This window comes from Rhincodon typus, chromosome 1, assembly GCF_021869965.1.
Source record: "Rhincodon typus isolate 14 chromosome 1, sRhiTyp1.1, whole genome shotgun sequence".
Taxonomy (NCBI): domain Eukaryota; kingdom Metazoa; phylum Chordata; class Chondrichthyes; order Orectolobiformes; family Rhincodontidae; genus Rhincodon; species Rhincodon typus.
The window spans coordinates 142,719,436-142,734,111 of NC_063332.1; the positions used below are offsets into that span (position 1 = coordinate 142,719,436).

At 38.3% G+C, this 14,676-nt stretch overlaps 1 protein-coding gene across 5 annotated transcripts in view; it reads left to right on the forward strand.

Annotated features, from left to right (window-relative positions):
• The window catches only part of idua (alpha-L-iduronidase), a 208,306-nt gene extending 195,518 nt beyond the window's left edge, over window positions 1-12,788 (forward strand). For all 5 annotated transcript variants that reach the window (XM_048595980.1, XM_048595995.1, XM_048595989.1 and 2 more), the window contains 4 exons: window positions 444-569; window positions 2,090-2,166; window positions 8,936-9,051; window positions 11,335-12,788. In XM_048595980.1, coding sequence (XP_048451937.1) covers window positions 444-569; window positions 2,090-2,166; window positions 8,936-9,051; window positions 11,335-11,438 — 423 coding nt within the window. In that variant the 3' untranslated portion in view covers window positions 11,439-12,788. The remainder of the gene's footprint in view (window positions 1-443; window positions 570-2,089; window positions 2,167-8,935; window positions 9,052-11,334) is intronic.
• The last annotated feature ends 1,888 nt before the right edge of the window (window positions 12,789-14,676 follow it).

Consider the following 14,676-nt stretch of genomic DNA (forward strand, 5'->3'; position numbering starts at 1 on the left):
GCCTCTTTGACCCGTCTGTCTCCTCCCCACCTATCTTCTCCTTTATCCATCTTCCATCCGCCTCCCCCTCTCTCCCTATTTATTTCAGAATCCCCTTCCCCTCCCCCATTTCTGCAGAAGGGTCCAGACTCGAAACATCAGCTTTCCTGCTCCTCTGATGCTGCTTGGCCTGCTGTGTTCATCCAGCTCTACACCTTGTTATCGCAGTTCTTTCAGTTTTTTTAGAAAATGCTGGAAACATGATGAAAATCTGTTTTGATGAAAATTCAACAGTACTAGTTTACTAAAGTTCTATATGACATAAAGTCTTTATTACCATCCTTACATAGCTATTATTTTTATATTTGGGACACTTTTTGGCAACCTTCATCATGTCCACACCAATATATTATTCCAAACATGCAATTCAGTGTTTTGAGGTACTTTGATTTTGTTTTAATTAGGATCCTGTGGTTAAGGGACCAATGCCATTTCCTCCAGAAGGCCATATCATTCTGAAACTGAAACTTCCTATTCCCTCTGTATATCTGTTGCACATCTGTGCAAAGCCTGAAAGACCTCCAAACCAGGTTAGAATTTGAATTTTATTAATTCTTGTTAGATTAAAATGGTCAAAGAGCTTGCTACATAGTTGGAAATCATAAGGACGTAATCATTTTGTGTATGATCAGTAAATAAATTGCTGAAAAGATAAATGATGACAATTGAATTGAACCAAAATGCAGTGCAGATTTGCAATGAAAATGAATCAATGGTTTAAGATCAGCATTTGTATTGTTTGCAGGTTATAAAGTAAATAAGAGGTGATATTCAAATTTTTAATGTAGAAACATAATGTTTGCACATTTTTGACATCATTATGAAACTTTTTTGAATGCTACATTACTTAGAATAACAATTTGATAATATAGAAACAAGAGTCCAAAACCCTGGGGGTTTGAGAGCAAAAGTAGCCTAATTTCCACCCAGGAACCAGGCATTTAAAGTGCACCCAGGTAGTGACATGATTCTGCACTATTTATATTAGGTGTCCAAATCCTGGGTCAAAAGTTGTATCCAACTTTTTTGCTTGTCTTCTCCTTGTTTACATAACAGAACAACGTGTCTGAATAGTCCCTAAAGTTAGTAGGCTGAATTTCGTGGCACTCACCAGAATAGGCATGAAGTGGGGATCCTGGCCTGTTAAATGTCAGATTACATTTTAAGTTGCAACAAGCCACCTGGATAGAAGTGAGATAGGGTTTTCACCATTCTCCAACTAGCGTATGTTGGAGGTGGGGTTTATAATGCTTTTGTTAGAACTTTACATTTCTGATGGTAGGAATGCATTGATTATCAAGTCCCGCTATGCAATAAAGCATCCCAAAAGTGTAGATATTCAATTGACTCACTAAAATGCCTAATTTGCTTTGATTTGCTGTTGACAAGGACATTAAGGTATGCCCATCAGTTTTAACTGGAAAACACAAAAACATTTATTTATTAGCAGTTCAACTTTCAGTGTCGTTGAGCATTTATTATTCAGAGAGAGAGAGTTGGATAGAAAGAGCAATGCTTCTTTTCAAAACCACTCCACAACTCCTAAGAGCATTTTTTTTTCTTGGAGAGACAGAGACTTGTATTTCTTGCACGCTTTTTGGAGTTCACTCTTCAACTTCACAACTCCCAAGTTTAAGCTAAACAGAAACGAACAATCCAAAAGCTGTCACTATGCAACCTGTAGGCCAAGGCTCCTTTCACCAGTTTATCTAGTCATAGTAACAAGTCCATGTTACCTGTTTCTAAACAACCCTCTTTTCACGTGACCTTATGTAAAAACTAGGTAAAGCACAACACAAATTCCACTTTTGATGTTTGAGTTCCAAAAAAAAGTCACACGGCAAACTCTGCAACCCAGGCATTGTTCAAATCTCCAGTTTTAGTTTGGAAAAAAATCTGTGGGTCTAACACAACTTGTTAGGCTGTTAACTTGTTGGCAATCCTTTGTGATTCTACATAGTTCAACCGAGTGTTTGAATACTTTACATGTTACCTAAGAAATAAAGTGTGTAACCTAGTATTTTTAACAGATTATTCGATCTCTTCACAGACTCGCGGTGTGAGCTTTATACCTCTGATACTGGGACAGGTGGCTGTTACATGGGATGATAATTATGTCAACTCAAAGTAAGTACTTGATAATTACAATTATCAAACAGCAACACAGGCACAATGTTAGACAAAATGAAGCCTTTGGAATTAAAGAGACAATGGTTGCATGAAAGTGAAATTGTTTGAAGAACAGAAAGTGGAGTAGAGGTAAGCAGGTGTTTTCAGACTGTGAAATAGAATACCATGTTTCGCAAAGGGGCCAACGTTGGGACTTCTTTTTGAGATATATTGATAATGTTATGTTCAGTTTGCAGATGGCGCAAAACTGAGAAATATAGTGTTATGATCTTGGTATGCCTAGTATTTTTGGAACAATGAAAACCCAGGTATTTTCTAAAAGAATGCAACCACAGCTTTCACTGTTTAAAACAAAAGTATTTCTCTATATTAAGGTCAAAAAACAAGAATTTAATAACTGTAATCTATCTCTTAACTTGTGAGTTACATTAAAGCTATTAGGAGCATGATGTATGGTTACATATACCCAAATTAAATTTAATTCAAATTTCCTTCTGAACCATTTATCTTAACACCACCAAAAAGCTGACATATCATAAATTAAAAGATTGACCACTTGGTTAAGTACTTTTCAATTTTTGGGTTGAGATTTCTTGGGTCTCCCACTTACTTTCAGTATGGTAGTCCCTTCAAATCTACTCTTACCAGCCAACATTTATAAAATCCCACTCAACATAGATGTCACCAGTGTCTTAAGTCCGGCCACCTCGAATAAGAGATTTCTGGTTCTAACGTTTTTAAATATGGATTCTTGCATCCAGAAACTCTCTCCTCAGCTTTGTTATTTCAGATGTCCCAACTCATTGTGAGTTGAATCCTTTAATTATCAAGCAATTTAAACTCTCATAGACAACGCACAGAATTTTAACTGAATCCTGTTTGAACGATATGCATCCTGCTGTCAGATTGTTCCAAACTAAATTGCTTACAAGACAACCAATATAACTGCCTTCTTGTTGATCCTTTTCCTGTTGCTTATCTCCTAGGCACATTGGCACATGGTCAATTCTATATAGCCTGTTGATTTTTCTCCTAATAAGAGATAATCTGCTAGAGAAATCTCTTGAAGGGACCATCACCACAACATAAAACATAGGTTTTGTTTCTCAAAAGCACACGGGTATCGCAATTGTAATCCGCAAGGTGTATAGAACAGACTTCCAGACGGAATAGACTAGTGGAATTGACAGCAGCATGGCAGATGAAATTTAACACCATGCTATAACATGGTTAGCTTTGACAGAAAGACCAAGTAGATGCAATATAAACTAAATGGAACAATTTTAAAGGGGGTGCAGGAAAGCAGAGTGCAGTGGATGCATCCGCACAAATCTTTGAAGGTGGCAGAATTTTAAAAGACTGATTAGAAGCCGTAGGATCCTTGATTTAATAAATAAAAGAATGAGAATTCTGACTCCCACAGATCAAGACAGAAGGGGTTGAAGTAAAACAACTGGAAAAACAACCCTAAAAATCTTCCTTCTGTTCTTGCAGACCAGCCAAATCTAACAGGATACACAAAGCAATATTTGGCCACTTCCTCATCTGCGAAAATTGCTTATCATTTCAGACTCATACTGTGTTATAAATGTAATCTTTTCTTTCCTATAAACTGCCATATGAAACCTTTCTACCCCCAACCTCACCTCCAACACGTGAGGAGTTCATGGATTTCTTCAACACTAAGATTTGACACCATTTGATCAGCCAGCTCTGGCACATCCTCAAATTCCCTGTCCCACCGAGCTAAACTTTCAATAAGGCTCTCCCTGTCCTAACACTGAACCTGTGTCTTTCTCTACTTTCTTTATGATGTTCCTTGCATGCCTTTTCCAAGTTCATTATCTAATTAAGAAGACCTGTCTTTATTCTCTTCTGAGTAAACTATTGACAATCCACTTTTACTTCCTGGCTTTCATGTTCATTGTGGGTTGTTAATGGTTCATGCTCCTCAAGATACGTCTTGATCTCATACTCAAGTCAAATGGTGTCTGGATGTCAATAGCAGTCACTCACTGTCATCTAACGTCTGGAATTCAGCTGTTTAGTTCAGGTTTGAAGATATGTTGTAATGGGGTCTGAAACAAAGCAGTCCTGGCAGAATCCAAATTGAACATCAGCGAGGAGGTCATTGCCGAGTACATTCTGCTTGATAACACTGTTGACAGTCCCTTCCATTACTTTGCTGATGATCACAAGTATTCAAATAGGGTTGTTAAAGCCATGGATTTTTTTGTTTGGTCTGGACATGCCCTACCTGGGCATTTTCCTAATTTATGGAATTGATGCTAATTTTGTGGCTGTACCACAACGGTTAGTTTTGGAGTCAAAGTCTTCAACATTACAGCCACAGAGTATTATAGGGGTCTTTGCCATGGTAAATGCAGTCTGTAGTTTCACGATAGCATGAATGAACCAGTGATGGTGGAGATCTCAGGAGGTGGCTGAGAATCATCATCTGCTTGGCAATTCAGGCTGAAAATGATTGCAGTTTTTGTCCTTTTCACTCATGCACTCACTTCCCCATCTTTGAGGATGGAAACATTCATGAAGCCTCTTGCTGTGGTTACTTCTTTAATTGCCTATCACCTTTCATGTAGCTGGATGTAGCAAGCCTGCAGAGCTTTGATATGACGCATTGATTGATTGTGGAATCACATAGTTCTGTCTATAGCCTACTGTTTAACATGTTGGATATTAGGTTTTTAGTCCTGCATTCTAGCTTCACTTGGTTGGAACCTCAATTTTAGATACACGTGCCACTGTGTTTGGTTCATTATCCTATGCTCTTCTTTCAAACTACTTATTGGTTTTGTGTGAACCATGTCAAGCTGCAAATTGGTCAAGTACATTCTCTAAACATGTATGCTATATTTTGATATTTGGATGACATTTTAGCCCCAAATGTCCTAGTTAGTTAAAGGTACTGCAGTGTTATAAATGGCACAGCTATTGGAATTTGGGTTGGACTTGGGTTCTGCCAAAATTCTTTTCTGCAACAATTCCACTTGTTGGAACTACAATGGTTCTAATAATTTTGAAAATGACACTTGTTGCACCTACCCATCCCCATCCATTTGCCGATATCAAAAGATCAGGCAGAATTGACGGGATGACATTACAAGCCAGAAATCCCTTACATTTCATCCACTCCCATACAAAGTACAACACATCCGTATATAAGACATGCATGCTGCACGCCATTTTCTGATAGCTAGAAGAGTCAGTTACCATTATGAAAGTAGTTGTCAGTTCTATCCATAGGAATAATTCAATCTTTGGCTTGAGATGGCTGCATCACTCCCTGTCACCATTCCTGCCACAGAGAAGTGGCAAATTGCTGCTCCAAACTTCTTGGCCACTTAATGAGAAATGTGCCTAGGGACCATAATATAAGTACTGTATAGTAATTAATTCTCAAGATTTAGAATTGAATCAATGTTGAGCAGCCTGATGCTGAATATCTGTTCCCATTTACACTTTTGAATAGGAATCAAGAAACTTTATGACTTTTGATTCTTAATCAATACAGCATGAAGGAGATAGATTTTGAATCAGGGTGGGAAATTGGTGCAAATGCTGCATGCACCTAATGTGGCTATGCTGCCCTCATTTATCACTAGCAAGTTGAAGGAACTGAATGCAGCTTGAGTTTAGGAAGTATGAAGGCCAAGCTATTCAATGCCAGACATGTCAGTATACAGAGTTCTCTGAGAGGATGAAATGAAGAGGGGTACAGCAGCCTGCAAATTATTGTGGAGCTAAAACACGCACCACTTCTCCACCTGACTGCACAGTAAGTAAATAAAATGTATTTTTAATATTTCCTTTAAAGGCTGCAAATTTGTCTGGCGTGTGTGTGTATGTGAAAGCTGACCAGAACATGCACAGCAAAATCTGCAATTAATCACTAAAGACTTCAGAAAAAGCCCTGAGATGAGCTTAAACACAATATCCTTTTTATTAGCATGACAACAACTTCCACCTCTGTAATATTGACCCTCTCTGCTCTGCATCAGCACATCGGCAGAAACCCTGATCTATGAAAGTGTTATTATTTGACTATTCCAGCACTGTCTTAGATGACTTTCAGTTGTCCATCCTTCATGAATTTGAGCTCATCCCAAACCCTGCAGCACATATTATTACGTACAATGGTATATTAGTTTATGGTACATATATTTTAGAGTACAGTTTTAAGTTTTAACAATTAATGTTAGACAGTAAAAAATGGATAAATACAATTGAAGCAAGTTCGGAATGTGTTACAGTTAAAAGGATGCTGCCCTGCTAACCTAAAAGATTAACATCTAGAAAGATAAGCTAAATAAAAATTTGAGTTTTAGAAATTGCTAGAATACCTTAAGAAAAAGAAGTTCAAAAGATAACCCATGTTTGTTTAATTGAGTCAGAATGGAAGGATAGAGCTACAAAATAGCAGATGGGCTTAACTAGCTAAAAAGCTGGAGACAAGATATTTCTAATGTTTGCAATAATGGCATTTCAGAGTGATGGTTTTGTTTCGCAAGTTAGAGCTAAATTAGTTTAAAAGCAGCTAGTAAACCATGAAAGGTTGTAAAGCCCATTTCTTTCCTCTGATCAACGAAGAAATCATAAATGAGGAATAATTAACCTAAAGATTAGTTGAGGACATCCCAGAACAGGCAACATTTTCATAGAGATAGGTGGTGCTTAGGAATGTTCCTTGGTTTCAGTTTATCTGGATGTTTGCTGAGGGAGTTTGTTGCAGTTTAGACCTCTTGTAGTTTGCAGCCTGCTTAGAGATGACTGACATGGTGGAGGGCTATGGGCTGTGTGCAGGAAAGTGGGATTAGAAAAGGCATCTGGGTGTCTTTAGGGTGGCATGGATAAGATGGGCCGAATGGGCCCTCTGTTCTGTATTATTTCTATAGTTCTAATATAAATGACAGCTAGATAGACCTGACTTGTAAACAGAGTAAAAACATACTACCTCAATAACTATATCAAATGCAGGTGAGGCTTAATCTTAGTTTGAAATTTTTCAGAGAACAGAATGTAGAAAATTGCCTAGTTTAAAACTTGTGGGAGAATCTACAGTTGTATCCACACAATCTAGTAGAAAGACATCAGCTGAATTAGCCTGGAAGTTAGTATTGGTTGTTTTATTGATTTATTTGTTTATTGCATATTATTTTTACATATATATATATATTTACACACACAAATGCACACTCAGCCAGGACCCCAGTGCTCGCTAACCTTGACTTGCTCACTGACATTGACTGCTGACTTGACAATGCCATGACTTTGTCCTTTCTAATTTTTAAGCTCCACTAGTCCTACAGCCATTATGTGTGCAATGGCTCAGAATGAGCATTCTGATTTAGTGCTGCCACAAATGTATAAAATTCCATTTAGACCATCCAGGTGACCTGTTTGCCTCATTGACTGCTATTCACAACAAAATTACTTATCAGCTTTCATTCTTAACAAAAATAACTATTTATTGTAATATATTTAACTTTAACCCTACGACTTAAACTATGCTCCTTAAAAAACCTCATCTGCACATACATGTGCTGACGATTAATACAGACAAAAGACAGACAATTTGACACACATTATGGGTGGAAAAAAGAACCATGGGAAAAACAAAATTCCAAATAACAAAAGTCCAGATCACAAGGGTGGATTAAATAGTGTCTCACTATTTAATGATTTCAGCATTGCATGACACACTGTGGTCTGTAAAACAGTGTTCCTGCTTCACTTCAGTAGTGGATCTGGTGGATGTAAGTCTTTTCTTGTTTGATGTATTTCTCTTAAAATCTGTTTTGGTTTTTCTGTTTTTCACCCATGTGGAGAGGTTGGGGGTGTGGGTGGAGAGAGATGTTTTTTGCACTTGCAGCTTTATAACAAACTGCAAATCAAACAATCACAAGACTGGTATCAGGCAGAATTTCCTTAACTCAAAGAAGCCTGTTGTCACTCTGTCTCAATGGAACCCCCTCACTGCTTCAAAAAACAACATTTTACTGCTACAGATATAACAAAGTGTGGAGCAAGAGGAACACAGCAGGCCAGGCAGCATCAGAGGAAGAGGAAAGCTGAGGTTTTGGGTCAGGACCCTTCTTCAGAAACGTCAGCTTTCCTGTTCCTCTGATGCTGCCTGGCCTACAGTGTCCCTCCAGCTCCACACTTTGTTATCTCTGACTCCAGCATCTGCAGTTCTTGCTATCTCATTGTACTACTACAAGTGTTTAGCACTTGATCTTTGGAAGTTTCAAAACTTTCCTGGTATTTCAGCTTTATATTAGTCCAACTTCCACTTCAGTTTCTCATCCCAAAATGAAAATATGTGTTCTCTTACAATTGCCTTTACCACACTTTAAGGGAGTGATTTCCAGACCCTAATTACTCACCATGTGAGAAAGTTTTTTTTTTACATCATATTTGCTTCTTTTGCAAATTGTTTTATATTTGTGCCGTCTCATTGCCAAACCTTGTATGGCGGTAGCGGGTTGTCCCTGTGTACTTTGTCCAGAACCCTGATGCTTTGCCTTCTCATCCCCAAGGAAACAGTCCCAACTTCTCCCATCTATCTATGTGATTGAAGTTCCTCATCCCTGGAACCATTCTCATAATCCTCTCTCACACCCTTTCCAATGTTGTCTTTAAATGAAAATTTTATTTTAAATATCTTAAGCATCAACAATTAATATTTGTCATTTAAAATGTGAAACTAGAAATGTGTGTCTAATATGTTTCTTTTTTATTAATGCAGATGTTTAAAAACATTTGAAGTGGAATTTTCAGTTGATGGAAAGGTTTACAGAAGGATCAATGATAAAGACACTATATTTACTATTTTTGTGTATGCTCCATTCAACAAGAAAAAAGGTTAGTTTTAGCTTCTTTATTTCTGTTTATACTGTGAATTTAACCTAACATAAAATGACCTATGATTTTGACTGTGTACAATGATCCGCATTTTGTTTGCAAGTGATGTTTTGCAAATGAAAATCACGGAGTTGATTTGAGGCTCACGACTGCATATGCAGGCTCCAAACAAATGTGTGATCAAAATACAATTGTGGATAAATCTTTGTCATATATAAAATTGAATAAACCCAAGTTCCAGCTCCCTATCAATTCTCTACTGATAGTGTTATCAGGCTTCCAGATAGGCTGGTCCTGGCAAAGGAATGCAAATTTTACACTAAAGTAATCATTTCACTGGATTTTACAATAGGTCTGTTCGTAAAAAAAATCCACAATGTAAAGGAGAAAAGAAAGGTCTGTTATTTCTGATGTGCTTTCCCATTTGAAATCAAATAGTTATATCTCATGATTCTTCACCTGAGCTTGTCTCATATAGCTCACTGAGATAGTGGACAAGAAACCTTTCCAAGACATCTGAAGTAATTTCAACAAGCAGAGGTTAACTTGTCCTGCAGCTGTCACACATCACCTGCCCTGTCATCTTTATAGAATCTAGTTATTGAATGATTTAACTGATTAAATTTTCATTCTTGCCTCTAGTACTGCTGTACTTATATTCATTGAAAAACTAAGAATACTCCTCTTACCCTGATTAAAATGCCCTAGTTAAGATAAAAAGGAAATATTCACCAACCAGTCTAATAAGCTTTATTACTGTTAGAGTCATAGAGTCCCTACAGTGCAGAAACAGGCCATTCGGCCCAACAAGCCCATCACCACCCCTTTGAAGAGCATCCCACCCAGACCCATTCCCCTACCCCTGCATTTCCCATGTCTAACCCACCTAAACATCCCTGGACACTATGGACAATTTAGCATGGCCAATACACCTACCCTGCACATCTTTGGACTGTGGGAGGAAACCGGAGCACCCAGAGGAAACCCATGCAGACAATGTGCAAACTCCACACAGTCAGTCACCCGAGGGTGGAATTGAACCTGGGTCCCTGCTGCTGTGAGGCAGCAGTGCTAACCACTGAGCCACCGTGCTGCCCTCTTCATAAACATTACTTCCATTAATACAGTCTTACAATTTCTAAAATTATCTGAATTTTTAAAAAATGACAAAAATACTTAAGCAATGAATTCCCTGTTTACCTTTTACATTGTGTTTTGATTTATCTTAGAACACCATCAGTTTGGTCTAGTACTACAGTTTTAAATGGACTGAATACTTTTTTAGGATTGCTGCCTGTCTCTAAGATCTCCTCTCTCCCACTTTCCGAAGTGACGCTGCCTGTCTTCGGGTCCTCTTCTCTCCTGTTTTGGGATGCATCACATCTTCTGGCTCCTGGTAGAATTGTATGGCCTGGATTTTAAGACTCCCATTCTTCTCCATGTGAAATGGCAGACATGGTGTGAGATGTAACGTTGGGCACCATGGCACTGGTTGTACAAAGGAACTGCCAGTTATTTGATTGACCTACTACTTTGACGGGGAATGTACTATCGATAGGGGTAGTGGTTTATCTCAAAACCAACTAAAGGTGCATCCACTATGGCTTGCCTCCAACCTTTACATTCCTTCCTCCCACATAAAATTCAATCCAGTGTATATTTGGAACTTCTTTATATTTAGCTAAAGTTTCAGTAGTCTACTGAGAGCGGCCTGGCTAGTGCTAAAGTACTTAGTTTTTCATTTTAAAAACCTCAGCTGAGAAAAAGTTGCTTCTGTGTATGGGTGGCCTTGTAGGCCTTCCACTAGGAATTGAATATGATAAGAAGGAAGAAAAGGTGGGAAGAGAATTATTCTAAAGGAGACCATAACCCCAGGGATTTTAGGGAGCAATTTTCTTTCTTCAACCTTAGCAAGGACCAAATGTTTTGAAATCTGTCAACTGCTGCAACCACAACAGCCTCAAAGCAGGGAAAGAACAGCATCACCCAAGGCTGTTCAGGTAATTACAGTGGATCTTCTAGGGGCCTGGCTCTTGGATCCTAGCTTGTATCTCCTGGTTAGCAACAGGAAGTAATTTGCATTGCTCTGCTCTATGAGAAAAGTTATTGATCTCTTATACAGACAGATTCTTTCTCAAGAAGAATTCAGCTGTTTGGTTTAAATGGAGAAGAATCCTGGCAGAATTAGTGTCCAGACCGTGGCCCACCAATGTTCTAGGCTTAAATATGTTCAATATACAGGAATTTTGGTGTCTAATATGTTTTCCTTTCTTTCTTCAACAGAACTTTCACAGGTGTCTGGTTTCTATCGTATTCGTGCAGTGGATTACTGGGGCAAACCTGGACAGTACTCTGACCCTATTAAATATATTGAAGGAAAAGATTAAAAACTTTGTGAAGACAAGTTTCACTATCTGTGATGGTTGGATGGATAAACAAATACATATGTTTCCTCTAAATGGGTAATTTAGCTGAATGTCGTCAGGGTATATTATAATCACATCAGATTTGAGGATGTCGAATTTGCTTCAATGGTTAGTGGTTGAGGTAGAAATATATAGATGGGCAAAGAAAAATGATTTCAACTTTGAAACCTAGAAACATAGAAAATTGGTGCAAGAGTAGGCCTTTGAGCCTGTACCACCATTCAATATGATCATGGCTGATCATGCAATTTCAGTATCCCACTCCCACTTTCTTTCATACCCCTTGATCCTTTTAGCCACAAGGGTTGGGTCCAGTTTCCTCTTGAATATATCTAACAAACTGGCCCCAACAGCTTCCTGTGGGAGAGAATTCCACAGGTTCACAATTCAGAATGAAGGAATTCTACTTCACTTCACTCCCGAATGGCTTACCCCTTATTCTTAGACTGTGATTCCTAGTTCTGGACTTCCCCAACATCGGAAACATTCCTCCCACATCTAGCCTGTCTAGTCCAATCAGGATTTTGTATGTTTCCATGAGATCACCCCCCCACTCATTCTTCTAAATTCCAGTGAGTACAAGCCCAGTCAATCCGGTCTTTCTTCATATGTCAGTCCTGCTATCCTAGGAATGAGTCTAATGAACCTTAGCTGGACTCTCTCAGTAGCAAGAATGTCCTTCCTCAAAGTAGGAGACCAAAACTACAAACAGTACACAAGGTGTGACCTCACCAAGGCCCTGTATAACTGCAGCAAGACATCCTTACTCCTATACTCCAATCCTCTAGCTATGAAGACCAACATTCCATTAGCTTTCCTCACCACCTGCTGCACCTGCCAATCTTCAGTGAATGTTCAACCATTACTACCTCCACTCAGATAATAATCTGCCTTCCCGTTTTTGTCACCAAAGTGAATAACCTCACATTTATCCACATAAAATTGCATTTGTGAAGTATTTGCTCATTCAGCCAACTTGTCCAAATCACCCTATAGCCTCTTAGCATCCTCCTCACAGCACACACTGCCACCCAGCCTAGTGTCATCTGCAAACTTGGAGATATTGCATTCAATTCCTTTTTCCAAATTGTTAATATATATTGTGAACATCTTGGGTCTCAGTACTGAGCCCTTGCGGTACTCCACTCGTCATTGCAAAGGGATACAAGAATACATTGGTTAAATATAATTCAAATATTTGCCCATATGGAGTGTAAAAGATAGCATGGACTGGTTTGATCTAAAAGCTTGTTCACAAGTTGTAACTTCTGTGCATTTTTGTATATGAAATAAATGTATTTTTTCCCCTTACGTTTGTGTTTTTCATTATAGTCATTCAAAAAGCCAGAAACATAGAAATGGACCAAGGTCCATCTCATTCATTTTCAACCTGGCAGTCACATGATACAATGAAAATGGCATTACTGAACAATCATGGTAAACACATTCAAAAATAACAAGAAAAATCCTAGTGAGGACTACCTTTGGGAGCTATAATGCAAAAGCCAATTTTGTCTCCCAAGTATGTTATGTTGTGTCCCCAATTACTCCATTAACTTTGTTTTTTGTTAATAAATGTCCAATATGCATTTGATTCAATCAATGTTTCCACCATTTTCCTTGGGGGGATTCTCCATGGATTGACTGAACTATTGAGACTAATTTTGACATTATGTTATGTTAAATAGCACAGAAGGAAGCCTTTTGGCTGATCAGTCCTGTTATCTCTTAGCACACATTTACTTTGTACTTATACCTTTGATTTTTCACATAAATCCAAAAGTTCCTCATCATCATATGCCTTCATAACTCCCTTTAAAAATAATCAATCCACTTACTGTGCAGAACTTAAGCATTGTTGAAAATATATCCAGTTTGTCAAAACTTTTCATCTTGCATTTAGAGTCATACAGCACAGAAACAGACCCTTTGCCCATGCCGAACATAATCCCAAACTAAACTAGTCGCATCTGCCTGCTCCTGGCCCATATTCTTCCAAATCTTTCCTATTCACATATCTATCCAAATGTCTTTTAAACATTGTAATTGTACCCACATCCACCACTTCCTCAGGAAGTTCATTCCACACACGAACCACCCTCTGTGTAAAAAAAATTTGCCTCTCATGTTTTTTTAAAATTTCTCTTTCACCTTAACAATGTGCCCCTTAGTCTTGAAATCCCCCATCCTAGGGAAAAGACAACTACCATTAACTCTATCTATACCCCTCATTATAAACTTCTATCAGGTCGCGCCACAACCTCCTATACTCCAGTGAAAAATAAGTCCCGGCCTATCCAGCCTTTCTTTATAACTCAAACCTTCCATACCCGGCAACATCTTCTGAACCCTCTCCAGCTTGATAATATCTTTCCTATAACTGGACGACCAGAACTGGACACAGAATTTCAGAAGGGGGCTCACCAATGTCCTGTACAACTCAACATGACTTCCCAACTCCTATACTCAAAGGACTGAGCAATGAAGGCAAGCATGCCAAATGCCTTTTTAACCACCCTATGTATATGTGACGCAAACTTCAAAGAAATTAAGTACCTGCACCCATAGGTCCCTCTTCTCAAACACTATCCAAGGCCCTACCATTAATTGTTTAAGCCCTACCCTTTGTTATACCAAAATGCAATACCTCGCATTTATCCAGATTGAACTCCATCTTTTTAGGGTATTTCACATGATGTTAAATGTAAAATGAAAACAAGCTCTTTATACTGTATGAGAAGAGAGTACTGATTGGTAGAGGTATTGACATGAAGAGTGCACCAGTTGGATGATGATTAACAGTAAACTATGCAGGTTGGTCAAGGTATTGTCTTGTGAAATAAACCAGAGAGAGGCCATCCTCTGTTTTTGTTGAGTTCAAATAGGTGTGCTATGTGTACATGTTGCTTCTGTCTGCAAACATAAAGTTGTGTATTAATTTATGTAACTTCTTATATGCACTTATGCACCACACTGTGAGGCTGAGAATCTGAAATTGGTTGTGAGCATAATTCTTAGCACACTCTGAATTGTTCAGTAAATATTGTCCATTCACAGAACCATATCGCAGAATGAGCAGTGTTTTGAGTTTTTCAAGTTCCTTGTAGCAGTACCAAACAGCGGGTGGGAAATTCTGTTTGATATGATCTTTATTTTCATGCATTGATATTTCTTGCAAGTTGTCCTGTTGCGTGCAAGA